The 21,641-nt window shown below is 36.8% G+C and overlaps 1 protein-coding gene across 6 annotated transcripts in view; it reads right to left on the minus strand.

The window, feature by feature from the left end:
• Window positions 1-21,641, minus strand: part of LOC134648094 (protein ultraspiracle homolog) — a 51,699-nt gene that overhangs the window by 22,960 nt on the left and 7,098 nt on the right. For 3 of the 6 annotated variants that reach the window (XM_063502559.1, XM_063502561.1, XM_063502557.1), the window contains exon 2: window positions 15,481-15,781. The exons of 1 other annotated variant lie outside the window; for it this stretch is intronic. In XM_063502559.1, the coding sequence (XP_063358629.1) occupies window positions 15,481-15,685 (205 nt within the window). In that variant the 5' untranslated portion in view covers window positions 15,686-15,781. Of the gene's footprint in view, window positions 1-15,480; window positions 15,799-18,246; window positions 18,279-21,641 lie in introns of those variants that run through there. 2 more of the 6 variants (XM_063502560.1, XM_063502558.1) reach the window with 2 other exon arrangements.

Here is a 21,641-nt window from a genome sequence, read left to right on the forward strand (position 1 = left end):
TACATACTTAGTATAATAAATAAATTATAAAATCGTCAAGAATTATAAAAGAGTAACTTTTAGTTCAAACAATTAAAAAGTTTTTTCCCAGTAGTTACCAACCAACTCCCTTGCGTGGTAACTAGTAGGATTTATTTTTCTCAGTGGTTACCACAAAAAATTTGTTAGTGTTTTGATACTATAAAAATACCTAGATAAATATGGAGTGTTTATACTTATGTCAACTAATATTTTTCATTAAACTGCTGTAATGCTAAACAAAAATATTTAATCAATTTTACTGGTATTACAAGTTTAAGACTATGTATAATAGTTAAGGAGAATTTAACGTTTATACTTAACTACGAATGGTTATTAATTAAAAATTAAATTAATTATACAAACAAACAAATAAAGTACATAATGAAAATGAAAATTCTTCATAAATCGGTTTGTGGTAACAACTGACAAAAAATCCGTTGTTACCCCTGGTAACAACTTGGTGGCAACTGAGGGGGATAGATCCGATAAAATAAGTTAATATGTAGATAATAAGAAGAATAACATAAAATAAAATTTGTGGAGCAAAATATTATTCTTCACGTACAGTAGGTACATATATTTACATATACGGCAAAATTTGGACCTAACGTCATCATCATGCAGGCACCGATAACAATAACAATCCAGTTCAGAATTAAGATAACACGCCCGGTCGCGGCGACCATGTAAAACTAAAAATGCATTGATAACAAACTTATCTGATAAATACATATATCAAAATGTAGCTTACTAGCATTGAGCGATGATTTTAGGTATATAAATTGCGAGATTTGAGGCACAGCTCAGTTTGGCACTTAGCATAGAAATGTTCTAAATGAAATTACTGAGACGTGCTTTACGACCTCTAACTAAAGTAACTCTGCTAAAGAAGCCCAACAGATGTAGATGAGCAATTTTGTACGCTCCAAAATTAAATTATGAATGAGAAAACTTTTTACTGACTCATATCTGAAATATCAAGCGTAAATATAACTAGACGAGAAAACTTTCGAGATGAATTGTAAACGTAATCCAACCTGTTCAAATATACATTTTTTTAATTCTATGGATCACACAAATCACACACCACAATCAAGAAGAATCCTTTGATTTGGGCTTTAGATTGTGTTTAATTAATAGCCATATAGACATCATACATATAATCGAAATACATAATAATCTGTGTAAAGCTTCTTCATCAACCGTGTTAAAAAAAAGCGGCCAAGTGCGAGTCGGACTCGCCCATGAAGGGTTCCGTATTTAGGCGATTTATGACGTATTAAAAAAAAACTACTTACTAGATCTCGTTCAAACCAATTTTCGTTGGAAGTTTACACGGTAATGTACATCATATATTTTTTTTAGTTTTATCATTCTGTTATTTTAGAAGTTACAGGGGGGGGGGGGGGGACACATTTTACCACTTTGGAAGTGTCTCTCGCGCAAACTATTCAGTTTAGAAAAAAATGATATTAGAAACCTCAATATCATTTTTGAAGACCTATCCATAGATACCCCACACGTATAGGTTTGATGAAAAAAATTTTTTTGAGTTTCAGTTCTAACTAAGATAAGATAAGATAGGATAATATTTATTCAATAAAACTTATGCTAGTTTGATTTTTACAATGGTAATTATGCAATATATACTTAAGTAATAGGACATTCATACATATTATTTTCTAATACACTTTAATAAAGTTAGAACTAAAATACCAACTATAATTTTATTTTCAATTGCTAAATATAATTTAATAAACATACCTAAACTAAGTAAACATTTACTTGTATCTTAGGTATGCAAATTTTGTAGGTCAATGAGTAAGTGGGGAAATGCTTAAGTTAACAAAAATATTATTTATAATAACAATAAATTAAGTGACTATGTTCTACTATTAAAAATGTTAAGTCATGACATAACTATACAATTTGTACAAATAAGTCTATCCTAATTTTAAATTCAATGTAGCTCATCAAGTAAGACGTTGTTTGCGTTATCTACCTTTGTTGATAAGTGCAGCAAATGGCGTTTAATCGCGGCGCTCTAGTCGCCTTCATAGTCTATGGAATTTAAATATCTGATTTGCGCAAATTTCATCGCTGGACACTGCTCGTCTCCGGTTTTATGATTGCACGGCTTCTTAAAGCGTTGACATGTAGCGCATTTGGGAGGATCGCCTTGTTTTGTGCACTCTTTTATACTGTGTCCTGATGACCCACAATGTCCACACGTAGGTGCTGTATCTCTGCAATATTTAGCCGAATGGCCGTATAAATGGCAAAAATAACACCTGGTCAAGAGAGTAAAGTCTCGTACTGGGCAAGATGTCCAATTAATAAAAACGCGTTGTTGTTGTATAAGCATTCGTCGTATTTCGGCTGTGCATTCTAGAATGTAGTTGCAGGTGGATAAGTCCTTTTTTCCTGATTTATGACTAAGTTTCACTGAGCTCATAAATATGTCCCTGGAGAGACTCGGTTGAAGGTCCACAACGTTTTGTTCGAAAATACAATCGAATACCTCTTTTTCGGTCATATTTGTCGGGACTCCTAGTATGATTATCTTCGGTCTCCTTTTGGTCGTGTCTTCCACTTTAAGTCCCGATTGCTGAAGCTGCTGAGATGCTTTAAGCTTTTCGAGGTCATCCTTTCTATCAGTGCTGATTATGATACCACCATTCTTTGTCTTCCTCATACCGCGAACGTGAAGTTTTAGGGCCTCTGGCTTGATTAAGTTTTGGATCAGGTGTTTGGTATCCTCACTAGATTTTTCTTTATCTGCAGGGTAAATTGCGATGCTGCTAGTATTGGTGGGCACCACAGCTGAACTTTTCCCGGTCCTGACCATGTCGGCGAAGGATTGTTTTGCTTCTGTTGTTGTTTTAGCTTCCAGGTGCTGCTTGATTTCATGAAGTTGGGTGCTAATGTTTTTTTGCTGGGACAGGGTATTCACTTGAGCTTGGCAAAGTAAGAAATTCTGTTTGACCGCTTGATACTGAACAGCCATTTGAGAGATTCCGCCCAAAACGCTTTTACTAAGCGTGTTTATTCTAATTTTTTGGTCTGAATTTAACTTGCCCTCATTTGAAATGGTGCAAATTTCATTAAGGCGCCTTTCAATTTCGGATATCCAATTCTGGATTTCGGTAGTTGATACAATTTCGGGTCCTTCGGCTGGTGCTACGGCTACCGGGGTTCCTTGGGCAGTTTCCATAGCCGGTCTTCTTTCTGGAGGAGGGCTTCGCAGAGTTCGTGAACTTCTATTAAATGCGTCTCTACCAGTCATCGCAACGTTGTGAAATTGTATCCATTACACAGTTTGTATAACTCCGCGTATATTCACAGTTTATAAGAAAAGTGCTGACACTGATTTGACACTGTTACAATTTTATTGTTATGAATAAATAAATAAGTGCGCAGTGGACACGACCACCAACGACGGCAGTCGGACAATAGGCAACTGTTCTAAGTATAGGGAACCCCAAAAATGTATTGTTTTTTTTTCTATTTTTGTGTGAAAATCTTAATGCGGTTCACAGAATACATCTACTTACCAAGTTTCAACAGTATAGTTCTTATAGTTTCGGAGAAAAGTGACTGTGACATACACGGACAGACGGACAGACAGACAGACAGACATGACGAATCTATAAGGGTTCCGTTTTTTGCCATTTGGCTACGGAACCCTAAAAATAGCCCGTTTAATAAATATGTGCATCGAGCAAGCGGCAGGCAGGTCATTTTATTTGTGCAAAACAAATAAGTTTTTGAAATAAGTAAAAAAATGTATCGGTGCCGGCAAAAGGACCGACAAAACTGGTCCACATGTCTGAGGGCTGCAGAATGGAGCACAAAAAGGAAATAAACACACACCCTCTCTGAAGCGCATTAGAAAGGAAACCATAATACAAATAGAAGCCTTTTACCGCGCACCTTTGTTCACAAAAACACGCTTGTATGGCATTGCGTACGGGTTTAAACACATGTGTTTACAGCTTCACATACTTAACTAATTTAAAGTTTGTAAGTACACTACACTTTCTTTAAATTTGGAAAATTTTATGTTATTTCTACTCAGAAGCACGAGCTCTTTCCATTTTTGTAGGAGAAAAAAGTATCCCATGATTTTTATTTCCATACTGAGTAGAAAGAATATATATACAATTTACAGTACAAGTACAACCTTAAATAAAATGGCCAAGGTATATTTAAAATTTAAAAGTTTGAAGTATTAATCTTATGCATTTAACCATCAGTTCTCCATCTATGGATATCACCTTTTAATTTTTACCAGCGCAGAGGTAGGGTTATTATGTTTTATGATACTTTACAATTTACATGGATAGTTAGTGTCAATCACTATATATGTAGTTCTAACTGCGTTTTAATAAATTGAATCAAATCCTGTTTACATCCTTTGTGTACTATTCCCTAACAGAATATTCAAAAATTCAGTGAAGTCAGTTTTCCGCATCGTAAGTAGATAACTAAATAAATACCCATTTACAGAAATGTTAATAAATGCTAAGCTGGAAATTAACAGAGAGCGCCTAAATTAATTCCATTCAGCTGAAATTAAATATTGCTGGAGTCTTATGGCGGCCCACGCCGGAGCTACAAAAGAAAATAATTTGTTTATTCGCGGGAGGGCTCAGGGAAATCTAATATCAAACGATGTTATGAAAAATAAGACGCCCATGTAGATAATATAATAAAACCAACAATAAAGGAGAACATTTTTATCTTGTTCGCACTTGTTTGGCGAAAAAATATAAATCGAGTTACTTTCTTTTTGTAAATATAATAAACGTCGCTTCACGAGCTTCACATATTTATGTCGACTTTTGAAATGGAAATTTACATCAGTTTTGGGTTGACATTATTGGAAATTAAGTTTTTAGCAAATAAACGTTCAAATATCAACATGTATTGTCTAGCTAGGCCTATGTTTATCGTAAGGTAAATGACGTATTTAGGCATATGCTCTCATTTCAATAAAGTCAACAATAAGTATATGATTGATTTAAAACGGAAATACTTAGGTAACACGTGAGTATCCGGTCACGCACAGTTTTGGGCGCCATTGTTAGGCATTTTATAGTGTAAGTACTTTTTATATTTGCGTAAAATCAATTCCCATGGTGCGAGGTACGCTTAATTTTTGCGTATTGACGTTAGTAATAATAAGGAAGGAAAGTATAGTATGTATGCCCAAAAGTTATTCGTCGAGAGAATACAAAATGTTGATTGATCTGATATCAATTATTAAAATGAGAATTTCTCTTTTCTGCAATTTCATAATAGTAATACGAGTAGTAACATTTCAATACAAAAGTTGATGTTTTAAAATCAAGACCATTTCTAATTGATATAATATGAATATAAATATAAATGGAACACGAGGAAGGTTAATGAATTAAGCAACTTTCCTAAGGTGGTATATATTGTGGGGGGAATAGGTGTCGACAATGAATGCCTAACCTACCTACATATTAGTATTCCTGAAACCTGCTTGACCTCGAGAGCAAGGCCGAAACCTTCAGTTGAAACTATATCAAGGAACGCAAATAGGAGAATCGTCCTTCATATTAAAATTAAAATTACAAATTTACCTATTATACAATTATCGTCAAATCACGCCAACAAAGTTGTCAACGAAAAAAAAATGTTTTTTTTTTACTGGTTAGTTGTGAATGGATATCATGATCATTTTAATGTCGTTTGGGTATCGTTTGTTAGGCAATTCTTTAAAAAAGAATACGGGCCTGTGTCAAACATCCGTTGGGTATCCGTTTTCAGCATACAAAACATTATTTACTGCAAAATTAGCCCCGTACCCATGAAATACATTTTTCAGGTTCCACGGCAACACATCTATAAATAATGTGAAATTACTATAAATCTGGGGGCACGGCAGTGCCCCCGCCAAGTCGAGCATAAATACTTTCTTGGACCCAAATGGTCAAGTGACTTAGGCACTGTTACACATGTTAATTACTTCTACGAAGATTTAACTAACCCTGAAATATAAGTTAATTGAAGCGAAATCATATAAGTAGATACAAGTCTAACAATGCAAGCATGTACAGATGTAGTGCATAATTATTTTCCATCGTACTTTCTCGGAAACGTTCGTATTTGTCATGCTACTTCAGCCAACCTCTGAGGGCCTACCGCGAACCACGTTCGACGTGCTGCCTCCCTGTTACACTTACGTACGAATTTACAAGTGCGACAGAGAGCCAACACGTCGAACGTGGTTCGCGGTAGGCCCTCAGTACTTTTTGTACCGAGACTGACTGAAATACGAGGGTTGTTTGAGAAGTAACTTGGTTTCATATCAAAAAATAATAATATTGCAAATGTATTTATTTTATTTCTCTACGTAATCCCCCCGAAGTTCTACGCACTTGTCCCAACGAGTCTGCAACATCTCTATGCCTTCACGGAAGTGCGTCTCTTCAAGGGCCTCGAAATACGCATTGACCTCCCGTATAACCTCCTCATCGGACTTAAAATTTCGCCCTAAGAGAAATGTTTTCAGTTTCGGGAAGAGGTGATAGTCCGACGAAGCCAAATCTGGTAAATAAGCAGGGTGTGGAAGAAGTTCCAATCGTAACTACGACAATTTTTGTGCAGCGACACGGCTTGAATGCACCGGAGCGTTGTCATGGTGAAAAATCACATTATTTTTTGCCAAACCTGGACGTTTTTCAGCTATTGCCGCCTGTAACTGATCCAAAAGTGATGCGTAGTATGCTCCAGTTATAGATTTTCCCTTGGCCAGGTAGTCAATGAAAAGTATCCCTTTGCGTCCCAAAACACAGACGCCATCACCTTTCCAGCAGACGGAATGCATATGGCTTTCTTTGGAGTTGGCTCACCATAACCAACCCATTGTTTCGACTGATGTTTCGTCTCCGGGATGTAGTGATGGATCCAGGTTTCATCCATAGTGACAAAACGGCGAATAAAATCTGTTGGTTTTTTTTAAACACCTGCAAATCTTCATCAGATGTTCACATGCGAATACGCATTTGTTGTGGAGTCAGTAATCGCGGCACTTACCTTACACAAAGCTTTTTATTGTACAAATCGTCGTGTAAAATAAAATGCACCCGCTCAGAAGAGATGTTTGTGGCTTCAGCTAATTCGCGTATTTTCAATCTTCGGTCGGCTAAAACTAAATCATGGATTTTATCGATGATTTCGGGTAAAAGTGCTGTTTTCGGGGCTCCAGGGCGAGGTGCATCTTTAATGCGTGTCCTGCCTCGCTTAAACTCATTTACCCAAAGTCAAACCGTTCCCTAGGAAGGACACGAACTACCCAACGTAGGTAAAATCCTTTAAAGGATTTGTTTCACAGTTTTGCCTTCCAAAAAAAAGAATTGAAGAACTCCACGAATTCCAATTTTCTCAATTTTCCCGCGTAACTCAGACCAGTTTTGTTTGAACTACTGTCAAATGACAAATTCCTGGCAAAAATGACATGACGCCACATATTAAATATGTTTAATTACTAAACTAAATCAATACATACAGAGTTGACGCCAACGCCATCTATACATAGGCGAAACAAGTTACTTCTCAAATTACCCTCGTAGCAAGACGCGTTCGTAGGGAGTGCTCCCGGTACTGGTTTTCTATACAAATACAGTACCGGAACCGGGAATTCCCGGTTCTCGCCATACAAACTCAGTACCGGGAGCATTCCCTAGTTCGTACGTTTCCGTGAAAATACGATGGAAAACAATTAAGCACTACAACTGCAACGTAAGTTAGCGATGTCTTCTGGCTGACCAGGGTTCGAAATTATCAAGATAATTGTGGTCTTTGATAATTATCGGATAATCGTCCGATAGCTATCTGATATTTTTTTTCTGATAATTATGTTATGAATTATGGTACCTACTTAAATAAGGTATAGTAGGTATAGTATAGGTTTTTAGTATCTTTACGTTTTAAATATGATAAATGGCAAGCGAAATAATCTAATTTAAATATAATTTAACAACTGTCACAGATGTATCTTTGCAAAAGCGAAAACAACTCAAATTAACTTCTTAATGGAGTTTCAGTTCAAAGAGATTTTAAACAAACGCAATTATAATTTTCACCGCCGATTATTATGTGTGTATGTTTCGCCCGCGCCTCTCAATTAAGAAAATCACAACGAGAAACATCTCGCCATATATTAAAATAGTCTTTTAATTGGCTTTATGATTCGGTATACAAATGATAAGGTATAAATATTTCCCGTTTTTAGGGTTAGGTACGTATAGTCCGAAGGTTGCCAAAGTTTAGAAGAAGCTTTAACTACTCTGTCTCTCTTCGTCTGTTCAATCTTCAGAAGGTTGTGCTGTGGGCATCTTGCTGAACGTAATAGATCGGCAAGTGAATCTTTGTTATAAATGTATAATATAGACGGAGAGAGACAGAGTAGTTAAAGCTTCTTCTAAACTTTGGCAACCTTCCGACTATACGTAACCCTAAAAACGGGAAATATTTATACCTTATCATTTGTATACCGAATCATAAAGCCAATTAAAAGACTTGAAGATGGAATCTTCAGAAGGTTGTGCTGTAGGCATCTTGCCGACCGTAATAGATAGGCAACTGAATCTTTGTTATAAATGTATATATATACAGGGTTGGGCAAAATACTGGCTTCCACGTATTTGAAATACAAATTACAAAATACATTTTTAAAAGTATTTGAAATACAAAATACAAACTACTTTGGTGACGGGTATTTGAAATACAAAATACAAATTACAGTGTTTAAAATAATGTATTTCAATTACAAAATATACCTTTATTTATTTTTTTGTTTAGCATTTAGTTTTAACGTTAACGAATATTCTTTTATATAAACTTATAGGGTCATTGCGCTAGTTTTCGTCCAGCTCTAGTTTACGTCCACTTGACGAAATTTGAATAAATACCTACATTCCTGCACAAAGGGTGTAGCAGGATAAGCCTTCAAAAATTGCCCCCAAAGCTTTGAGTTCAAAACTACTACCAGTTGATGCCCCGTCAAATGAAAATAATCCACACCAATTTTTAACCCTCTACTGCCGCCTGGAACCCCGTGACATTCATTTAACCCTAAAAAGTTTTTATTTTTTTTCTCAAAAAGTATAAAACGGACAATTATGAAATTTTTCATAAATGTTGATGTCATCTATACAAACTATCAAAAAAAAACTAACTCTCTACTTACTTATTTTCCTAGAAAAAAACCTAAATAAAACACCCTGTATATCAGTTCAAGCTCGTCGTACTATCACCATTTTTGTACTAATTATTAACCAACTACCTATCTACATAATATATAAGTTTCATGTAAATAACAAAGGTGGAACAGTGGGAAAATATAAGTATTGTTCAGTACGTACCATGTATGTAACACGCTTACCAAACGTTGACGACACTAGTAAAAGATATCGGCCCGCCAACCGGGAAGCCATCCGTAATCATTTATTTTTGTTAATTACGAAAAAAATATTTGAAAATCGAACACGGCCAGCATCACGGCCGAGGGCCATTTTTTTTAATTTATTTCGCTTGCAGGACTCAAGAACTTACATAAAATGCTAAGTAACTCAATTACGTAGTACCTTTTTACAAAACAATAAAGTAAAATAAACAGAAACACTTGTTCGAATAAGTATTAATGAGTTTCATTTGTCCTCCATTTCAAATTAACAAAAAAAAAATGATTACGGATGGCTTCCCGGTTGGCGGGCCGATATCTTTTACTAGTGTCGTCAACGTTTGGTAAGCGTGTTACATACATGGTACGTACTGAACAATACTTATATTTTCACACTGTTCCACCTTTGTTATTTACATGAAACTTATATATTATGTAGATAGGTAGTTGGTTAATAATTAGTACAAAAATGGTGATAGTACGACGAGCTTGAACTGATATACAGGGTGTTTTATTTTTTTATTTAGGTTTTTTTCTAGGAAAATAAGTAAGTAGAGAGTTAGTTTTTTTTTTGATAGTTTGTATAGATGACATCAACATTTATGAAAAATTTCATAATTGTCCGTTTTATACTTTTTGAGAAAAAAAATAAAAACTTTTTAGGGTTAAATGAATGTCACGGGGTTCCAGGCGGCAGTAGAGGGTTAAAAATTGGTGTGGATTATTTTCATTTGACGGGGCATCAACTGGTAGTAGTTTTGAACTCAAAGCTTTGGGGGCAATTTTTGAAGGCTTATCCTGCTACACCCTTTGGACTGATTTCAATCCTTATGTCTAAGGCGTCTAAGCAATATATCTGTCTACATATAACAATGATATTTCGCAAAAAGGAAGCGCTGGTGGCCTAGCGGTAAGAGCGTGCGACTTGCAATCCGGAGGTCGCGAGTTCGACCCCCGGCTCGAACCAATGAGTTTTTCGGAACTATGTACGAAATATCATTTGATATTTACCAGTCGCTTTTCGGTGAAGGAAAACATCGTGAGGAAACTGGACTAATTCCAATTACGGCCCTAGTTTACCCTCTGGGTTGGAAGGTCAGATGTCGCTATCGTAAAAACTAGTGCCAACGCCAATTACTGGGATTAGTTTCCAAGCGGACCCGAGGCTCCCATGAGCCGTGGCAAAATGCCGGGACAACGCGAGGAAGATGAAGATTTCGCAAAAAGTAGTAAATTAAAAATGAAATATATATTTGATAATCCGTCAAGTTGTCGAAAACTAGTGCATGGACGGAAACTACTGCAATGACCCTATCCCCTAGATTTAAACGAAAAGTTCCACGCAGAAGTTGACCTAATATAGATCCAGTATCCAGCCAATGCTCGGCTCACAGCTTGTGCGAGAGATTAGACATTTTAGGATTATAGAATTTAATAAAATGTATTTATAGAAATGTATTTTGAAGCTTGAAGTATTTGAAATACAAAATACTAAATACATGTGAGTGCAGTATTTGAAATACCAAATACAAAATACTTTTGAGGTAGTATTTGAAATACAAATACAAAATACTAATTTGTATTTCAAATACGTATTTCAAATACATGTAATTGAAATACTGCCCAACCCTGTATATATAATATACAAATAACGATTTACTGTAAAAAATAAAATAATGGGGTGGACGGAGAGTCACCCCCCACTCCCAGTAATGATTTTATTATATATTTTTTGTACTTATAGCGAAATAAGTCTGTGCGGAAAGAGAAGTGTCGTGGAATTTATGGGACCCAATACATTCCACGACTCTTATCTTTTCGAAGAGACTGTATATATTTAATTAAAAAAAAATCTTTTGTTATTTTTTACTGAGGTGTGCCAATAAAGAGTATTCTATCTATCTATCTATATTTATCTACTCCAGCACTCTTATTTCTAGATTTTATTTTCAGAGCATACATTTTGAATCCGAGGTTTAACGAGTTTTCTTGTTAAGAAATCTACATGTTAATGGATGAACCGAGTTTGACAAATAAATAGTAATGTAGAAAAGTTTGGAAGGTCCGACAGCCCTGTAATATAGGTACGTCATGAATTTTACTTATGCCCAAACGACTACAAAATAAGTCATCCCTGAAATATCAGTAGATCGATGCATGTATGCATTTGCAAGTCTGCGAGAACCGAAGCATGAAACTAACGAATAACGATGTCTGGCCGGTAACAATTGAATGACTATATTTTGAAATCGATCGAATCGGTCTTCATGATATCAATTAACAAGTTCAATGTTTGAGACAAGATTGTTACCGCCTTATGTTCATTATCTAGGTAATTTAATCTGGATAAGGTCGCAATATACCAAATACCTACTGTACCTATAGTAATAATCGAGGTCCTAGGACCACCTTCGAGGACACTGAGACAGGTGAAAAACATTGAGGCCAATTCGAACTTACATTTTGATGTCTAAATGATGTCCTCCTCGCGTGGATTTTGCTCGTACTTGTCCGTACTCCGTACATATATTGGAGCAAGCGACACGCACAAACACATAACAAAGTGAAATCATTTAGATATCAAAATGTAATAAGTTTGAATTGGCCCCATGAGCTTGTAATACATTGGATAATAATATTGATATCACCATTCTCGAATACACTTGTACAAAAGCCTATCCAGGCATTCATAGGTATTTGTTAATATTATTTGGCATTTGCTATACAAGTTACAGAAACATCTCTAATAGTTCTGCATGTCTCGCTGGTCTGAATTAGTTAATGGTAGTATTTTGTTGATGAATGGGAGTTGTTTGACTTGTTTGTTAAGTTTGGAACCACATCACGTGGCCGTTATTGATTTTGTAAGGTACTTATTCCTAATAGTCTAAAACTCTAAACAATAGAGCTGGTTTCAGTATAATTAAATTGTGATACCTACTAATTACCCAGCTTTCAGCACAAATTAGGTCTATATACATCAAGACCTGTTCCCAAGGATATTGTTTAACATTTGCGGACCATCCAATTTTTAAGATAATATAAGCCATCATAACTACCGACACATTTAAATCCCAATATTATAAATACGAAAGTAACTCGTGTCTGTTATCTCTTCACGCTTAATACACCGCTGAACCGATTTAGGAGAACTTCATGGTATGGAGATAGTTTGAGACCCGGCGAAGGACATAGGATATAGTTTTTGTCGATCATCATCATTTTACCACGCATAAAAAGACGCGGGCAGAAGCTAGTTCAATATATTTATGTTACTAGAAGTTTTAGGTTACTGTCCATTTCATTAGGTACTGCACAAGCTACAGACCCATACTTACCCAATATTTAGTGAAACTTGTTGTTAAAATAAAAGCTAAATGGAAAATTGATCGGATGCGACCAGTAATCAGACCCTGCACCCTGGGATTAACCAACCTTGGGTTAAAAATTGTCTTTTTTGAAAAATGCATTGCAAGACGTAACTTAAAATATTACTGTAGCTACCTTGTAGGTCGTGTATCTGTTTCACTTAGCCAGAAACAGCCGACCGGTAGTTAAGATAATTTTCGAAACACACCGGCGCCAACTTTTTGTATAAGACAAATTATGAGACACAATAAAGTTACATTCCACATTCCTTTAGTCCAAACAATACTTAAATATTTAATAATCCTTGCTAAATTTGACGTAAGTTAGCGAATATCTAAGCCAAATAGATTTGTAATAGAAAGTCATGTCATGTATTCTGAACGGATTGCCCGTTACGCTACATCTGCAGCTAAAGGCCCCAGTACACAATGGGCCAGCGTGGGCCATTCTGAGGGACGCATTTATGCGTTAGAGGGAGCAAGTGATATTGCTATCTCATTCTACCGCATGGCTGCGTCCCTTGGACTGGCCGGCGATGGCCCATTGTGTACAGGGGCCTTAATAGGGCCCGAACGTCCCATTTTTTTTTCGGGAACTGACAAACTGCAAACCACCTAGGTATTTGGAATCGGGCAACGGGAATATTGATTACACAAATGTATTGACGTGTTCCGATTTCCGATGAACACGTCAATCAATACATCCCTAAAAGGTATTCTCCGCATCTAAGTATACCTACTTAATATAACTACCGTCCATATTCAATTATTCAGCACACCTAGTTTGTATGGAAATTCTAGTGGTCCATAGTATGTACTCGTATATTACTTTTTGGCACGTATTTAACCGGTCAACTAATTAATCGATTTTGGGTAGTTTAAAAAAATCGGAATGGCTACTAAAATTAATAGTTTGGCAACAAAAACGGAGTCTTAAAATATTTCAATATGAGCTGCATTTTAAAGCCGTTACAGCGTTTGAATATTTTTAGACAGGTACCAAGTATTTATTTGGCAACTGAATTAATATATTGGAGACCATTTATGAAGCACATCATAAAAAGAAAACGGCTATCTATTAATTCAAAAATGAAGTTCTTTTAAAATATTTTGTTTGGTCATTACACTGTCAACCCAACACGCTCCTCCTCGCTTCGCTCGTCGTCGCACCTATCTGTTGACTCTAGCAGAACACAGTGGTAACTATTGAAATTAGTAATTAAAAATTTAAAGATCTAATGGTATAATGGCTATTAGGCGTTTCATGATTAGAAATTTCGACTATAAGTATACTGACCATTGCGTATTGGTAAATTAATTTGAGGTGTTTTGTGTAAAAAGTGACCAATATTCATTAAATTTAACTGCTTTCGTGTTAAAATACTACCTAGCTGAATACGATATGCTCAGTTATGATTAGTTGATTACTTAGGTGTGAACAACTAGACGACAACTAAATTTTATGATCGCTTTACAATATTAGTTGCCAATTTATTATTTTAGATGCCAACCTATCACTTTAAGTTCCCTATAATTTTTTTAGGTGGCTTGATTTTGCTGCCAGTTTTTTTTATTATTTTAATAATATGATGCTTATATTTGAGGCTAAAATATTATTTTTGGCGCCAAAATATTAATGCACAGCCAAATTATATTATTATATGCCCAATGAAAGTTCCTGTTTAATATTTTAGTTGCCCGGTTAATAATAAGCCTTACTTTTTTACGGTTCCGTAGCCAAATGGCAAAAAACGGAACCCTTATAGATTCGTCATGTCTGTCCGTCTGTCTGTCCGTCCGTATGTCACAGCCACTTTTCTCCGAAACTATAAGAACTATACTGTTGAAACTTGGTAAGTAGATGTATTCTGTGAACCGCATTAAGATTTTCACACAAAAATAGAAAAAAAACAATAAATTTTTGGGGTTCCCCATACTTCGAACTGAAACTCAAAAATTTTTTTTTCATCAAACCCATACGTGTGGGGTATCTATGCATAGGTCTTCAAAAATGATATTGAGGTTTCTAATATCATTTTTTTCTAAACTGAATAGTTTGCGCGAGAGACACTTTCAAAGTGGTAAAATGTGTTTCCCCCCCCCCCCCCGTGTAACTTCCAAAATAAGAGAATGATAAAACTAAAAAAAATATATGATGTACATTACCATGTAAACTTCCACCGAAAATTGGTTTGAACGAGATCTAGTAAGAAGTTTTTTTTGTAATACGTCATAAATCGCCTAAATACGGAACCCTTAATGGGCGAGTCCGACTCGCACTTAGCCGCTTTTTTTTGTGAATCTTGTTTTTCCTTCCGCTTAAGAGTACTCATATAATATTCCTATTTTTTTTCAGTCCTGCAAGTGCGTGCGCTTATGAAGTATGCTATACCTTATGTTTTTGCGGTTCTGAAACCGCAAAAAAATTACCGCAGTGCGTTCTAAGCTTAAGTCTGTATGGTAGATCTGTATACAGCGCTAGGTCTTGGACACACGATGAGGCCAGGTGCTGCGTCACATAGTATGAAAAATGTACAGCACCTCTTCTATAAAAATTGACGCTACCTAGCTCGCTAGTACGGCGTCAAGTAGAAACTAAGCAAGGCTTTCGGCAATGACGTCCAGTCGTAAAATACTAAAGGGTAATAAAATTACATTGCATGTCGAGCGAGCAGTCCACCGTCGGGATGTGGTGAGTGTTCTGCAGCGAGGGCGACGGCATCTGCAGCGGCTGCAGCATGGAGACGGGCGCGGGCGCCGCCGGCTGAGGCTGCTGCTGAGGCAGCGCCGGCCGCACCCAGTTGTTCATCAGCGCCGTCACCGACATCGTCGGCTTGTCTTTCTTCGCAACACTTGACATGGCCACCCACTAACATAATCGCATCACTATCACTTCACTGCACTTCGACAACGTTCGAGCTTATTCAATTTGCACGTCGAAACGGCCTCTCGCGAGCTATAAAGAGAATTATGACGTTTGTTCTACACAATACGGTGCGAAAGCGAGCAGAGATATGGGACGGCGCATCACGGAGCTCGGGGACAAAGCAAAAGTCGGTGTGACATTGTGATAGCGATTGTTATTGTGCAAGCGATAAAAATCACGGTGCAAGCGTCAACAATAGGTACTCCGCGCTCGCGGCGTCGATGCTTAACTAGTGACTAAGGCCCTGGTCTCCTATTTTATGCTGTACGCGGCGTCTGGCGTCCGCGTCAACGTTTTTGAACAAAAAAGACGCTGACGTCGACGTCTAAAACAGACCACAACAGTACATCTCTATAGTAAGCATCGTGACGCAGACGCTGTAAGCGGCCGATGGCGTTTATAGGAGACCAAGGCCTAAGTAATGCGCGCTAAAATCAACGAACGCGAAATTGACAAAAAATGTACCCGTCAACTTCCGCGCGGTTACGGCGTGAAGGTCTCGCCGCCTCAAGGTCCGCATACAATCATACGTGTATAGAACTGATTTAATGTCGGAAAACAAGTTGTATAATCGCATTTTTTACTATTAACCTGCAAATGATACCAAATTAAGTAAGTTAGATGGTTTAAAATATTTTATTTCAATAGGAATCATCTGAATAATTGTAGTTGTTAGCCGTTGGCCTTCGTGGTCGCGGCTGCGTGTTTCTGTAATTAAGTTTTACGTCACTCATGGACCGAGCTCCCTGCGTTAGCCTCTATCATACAAAAATTTGCGCTATGTCACTCAGCATATAGAATCCGATTCACAATTTATACCGGTCACTTCCATTTGTTGAAAAACTAGCCTTTACGAAATCTAATACCTAATTCTATTCGACAATGTCGGTATGAAAGAACAAGGAGTTATTGCAAAGTAGCATCAGCCAAATTATATCAACGACACGTTTAAGGCTAAAAAATATGAAAAACGTTTAAAATAGTCAGTATATTGATTGGACCAACTTTTACTCGGATAAAGAAGCACGAAAAGGACTTTGTAGAAATAGCATATCTAAACTGCAAACACGCGATAAAAGTATTATTATTGGCTTCTTTATGTGATCACTCTTCGTCAATAAATGTCGTCTTCTCGAAGCAGGGTAATTTTTTGTCTACCTCGTGCGATTTTATCACACAAGGCATCATTCAACGTTTACACATTTAGGGAGTCTCCCCACATGGTTCTACAAAGTTTGGCTCTGTCCGCCTCAACATATGTGTGTCCTTGGGTAACGCGCATATCCGAATCCACGTGCTTACACAATTTTTTCTTGTTGTGTATAATAATCCATCTGGCATCCGGCAAAGAAAAAAGGCAGGGTAGAGTCCGTAAACTGCTTACGCTGAAGAAGATTCATGAAATGAATAAAATAGGCAAGATTGTTTCTCGCAAACAACAATCATAACGATAGCGATAAAATCTAAGTTGGGTACTTTAGAGTAGAGTCGATTTCTACAAGTAAAGACCATGTCCAAGATTATTTTCCATATTGTGTACTCAAATCAAACCGAAGTTTAGATGTTTGACTTGAATGAGGTTTAGCAGGATAACAAATAAATATGGATTTACCCAATACAAACATTCGAAGACGCCACTACGAGGGCTTGGAGAGAAATTGCACGATATGTAGGTAAAAAACATCTAATCGAATGTACTCATTGAGTCTAAAAAATTGCTACCCGCACTACTTTTACGTATTTAGCGTGTTGGAAAAAAAAAAAATTACTTATAAAGAAAATACTCGAAAATAGGTGATATTTCTTTATAAATAGATAGGACTTAAATAGATAATATTCTATTAAAGAAAAAACAACCTATTACAAACATACAATGTGAGACATTCTTCTCAATCACATTCGACAATAATACGACATAATCTGTAGCAGCCAGTTATGACAAGAGCCAGTTAATGGATCATGAAAAATACCCTCATTTATCGCGCCTACTCAGACTTAATTCAATAGGATCCACCCGAGCGCAAATCCATACCTATCTTTTTCATGGTGATATTGATACGCGGCGGGGAATACATTAACCCAACCTGTCAATCAAGCTAGGTATCCTTGACGATCCGAGCCTATGACATTGATAGCCTCGGTGAGAGAAAACACCTTTAAGAGAAAAAGTGGGCGGAGACGTATGTGTAAAATGCCTATGTATAACTTGTACACAATAATAAATCAATAGCTGCGACAAAAGCTTCAGTTAATCACTACGCCATCAGTGCCACACGCACGAAACAAAATGAATATTGAGCTGTTGCCCATTATGATACAGCTTGTATTGATGTGCCACACAAAGGAAATGCCGCGGTAATGACTAAGCATCCACCAACACTAAAAGAGCTACTAACAAAGAAATGCTTCCATCGAAATATTGCGAAATAGATACAAAAATGATTAACATTATCGATAACAACAGTAAGTAGACAGTAGATGACAAGAACAGATACCAATTTACAATCTTGCGCAAATAGAAAGATGTCGCTGAAACTAGATATGGAGCGTGCACTAGGGTTTGCTCCCGGGAAATACCGGTACCGAAAGTACCGGGAATTCCCGGGATTTAGAGCCAAGCAAAGAACCGGGATTTCAAAATTAAAATCCCGGTACTCCCGGGATTTTCGGGACTAAAATTTCCGGTACAATATTTGACTGTTTTCTGTTACTTAGCATGAAATATCATGTTTTATAAAGAAAATAAATATATTTTGTCAATCTAAGGCCGATGGTAATACTTTTACGGCTGATCACTACATTAAAATAAATTTAAAAAAGTCAATGGGTTTGACAATGCCGACAATATAAAATTGCGTAATTTGATACTTTAAGGGCATACCTAAATGTTTGTACGATAAATCATTTTATACGAACAATTAGTTATTTCATATTTGTTTACTAACTAGAAGCAAAAATAGAGACAATTTTGTAATTAATAAAATACTACTTTTAATTAAAATTCAAACACGGTATAAGAAATTCACATTATGATAATGATATTTAAAAAAAATTAAATGAATTAATAATTCTGGCTGAATAATTTCTTAATTTGTCGTATTGATAGTTATTATATGTTCGAAGGTCCACAGCCCATTTTCAACGCATGCGAAAATTATCATTTTGTTTATCCTTTTTCACAAAACGTCTTCAGCCACGAGCCACAATTCAGTTTTTGCCAATCAAATCAACAAAGATAGTAAAAATATCATGTAAACTGTCATTAAATAGAACTTGATAACTATGTAAACAAACCGCCATACTAAAATTGACACTGAATGTCAATTCACTAGTAACTTTTGTTTACATAGTTGGCAAGTTATATTGAATGACACTTTAGTTTAGGAAAAAAAAAAACAAATTATGTTAATGATTGTGTGACTTAAAGACACATATTATGGTACAAAAGAAGTGTGTACATTCACTGTGCTACTTTTTTATTGTTTTAAGAAAGATTCGTGGTCGTTTTACGCTTTTTTTTACTGAAAATTGATGTGAAAACTGATTTTTGAAGGCAGTCCCGAAAGTACCGAAAATACCGGGAAATCCCGGTTCCATTTTTGCCCGGTACCGAAAATCCCGGTTCTTTTAAACAGTACCGGTTCTGCAATCCCTAGCGTGCACCGAGCGTAGAGCAATTTGAAGCGTGATCGAGGAATGTTTCCACTTTCCTACACTTTCGTTGGTGCGCGCAAAGTGCATACGTGTATGTGCAGACACGCCTGCCGCCCCACTCCGGTGCACGGCATGCAGCGATCGATCCATGCCGACCTTGACTTGACGCGCGCCCGCCAGCCACAATTAACATTGACAATTGCGACGCGAGCGCACCGCCTTATCAACCTTTTTATTTTATACACGTATATGTACTTTCCTTTTCACTTTCAATGAATTATCCTGACATCATGGTATTCAATGGTGAATTTATTCGATGCTTGTAAGAGCGTGCCAAAGAACTGTTTGCATTGCATACATATTTTAGTGTCCTCCCATATTTTTATACACTTACCTACTGAAAAGTTTTTCAGTCCAGAAAAAGGGTAGGTCTTATAATAATATAATGCTCGAGGCTCGAGGTTGCTGTACATGTTTTACGGGGGTAATGAGGTGTTACGTCGAATGTGAGCGTAGCACGCAGCAACAAAGTCGAACGGTCGTCCTAGACTTGACCTGAAGAGATAGATAGTCGGTGATCGGCGCAGCGGGTGTGCGCGGGTGCGGTGAGTCAGTCGCGGGGGCGGGCCGTGCACTCGCCGCGAGATATGGGTAAACGGAACGCAGAGAAGCGCGCGGCCGGAGGGGCCCGCGACCTTGGCGATTCACTGACGACTACAGGTGTTTTTTTTTATTTGCACTTTGTTAGTACGAGATCACGGAGCCTTGGCTGCTGGAAGACTTGATAACCGGGGCGGCGTTTGTAACCGGAACTATAGGGAACACGACTTCTATCTATGAGGAGATACGATAAATACCGTAGGTACAGGTACTACAGATTATCGACTAGAACGCGACATGTTTGATAATTTTAGTGACGCAGGGAAATTACTCTGCTGTATAACGATTATAGACCCGTCAAATTAAAACAACGATCTATTGTTTGCACGAGATCGGCATCTCGATCTGCTGGTGCGACTCCCAAACAGTCCTCCACTTAGCAATGCAAAATATCGATGGGCCCCAAATCCCAATAAATACAACGACATCTTTACCGTCCGTCAGGTATATTTGGTTCTTGAGGAGGATATTTTAATTTGTTTTGCAACCTATTTTTCGCCGGGCAGTTATGTAATGTCGATCGTAGCGTGGCGGAAGACCTTGGCCATGACCAAGCCGGCAAGCAATGCCGCCGCGGCGTGACGACTCGCGCTATGACTACGAACAAGTTCACGGATTGCCAGATTCCGACTTACAACTTAGTATAAACTACAACGCAATAGAGATAAAAGTCTTGTTAATCGTGCATACACAAGACGAAAAGCATAACATTTCAAATATTTTAGCTCAAAGGAAGATAATGATTACCTTATCAACACACTGCTATCACCAGTAATTTTAACAAATGCCCAATATGTCCATGTAAAAAGGAAATTAAGAGGAAACAACTAGCTTATTACACGAAATTGAGTAACGTATTAGTATTCTAAAAGTGAGTTCTCATGAGGGCGGTAATGAATTCTAATAAAGTAGAAGGCCTTGACAATGATACAATCGTCTTGAACAACTGCTCTATAAAAATTAAACCGAGCGACGCTAACGCGAACATTACAATTAATTTGAAGATCGACTTTTTATTTGCAGCTAAAACAAGTTTCGTTTCGGGGCCAGATTTATTAACTTGACAAGAAAATTGCATACCTATTTATTTTTATTATAGCCGTTGCAAATGTTATAGAAACAAAACCTGTTAAAATTTGAAATAGTTTATTGGGTTTTAATGGAAGTAAGATAATTATTGCTGCTAGATAGAAAAATGTGAAAATACAGGTACATACTTCGACTTGCAAAAATATTGAATACAGGTGGCTGATAGAATAATAAAAATTCAAATCGATCAAGATAAATATTGTACCATTTCAAGCACCAGAATTTTATAGTTTGAACAAAACTTGTTAGGACTTTTGTTATTAGAGATTTGGCAATAATTTGATTACAATATAATACCTACATAGTAAAGAGAAGAGAAAGAAGAAACAGATTAAGTTAAAGATTAAAACGAGATTTGAATGTAAAAGTAAAAATACAGTATAAGTGAGTGATACTGAACGAACACCAAGAAAATCATGCAGGTGTTCGAGAGAGAAATAAGTCAGTGGATTGGATTGTAGTAGTACCATATAATGGTATAACTCTG

This window comes from Cydia amplana, chromosome 5 (genome assembly GCF_948474715.1).
Source record: "Cydia amplana chromosome 5, ilCydAmpl1.1, whole genome shotgun sequence".
Lineage (NCBI taxonomy): Eukaryota > Metazoa > Arthropoda > Insecta > Lepidoptera > Tortricidae > Cydia > Cydia amplana.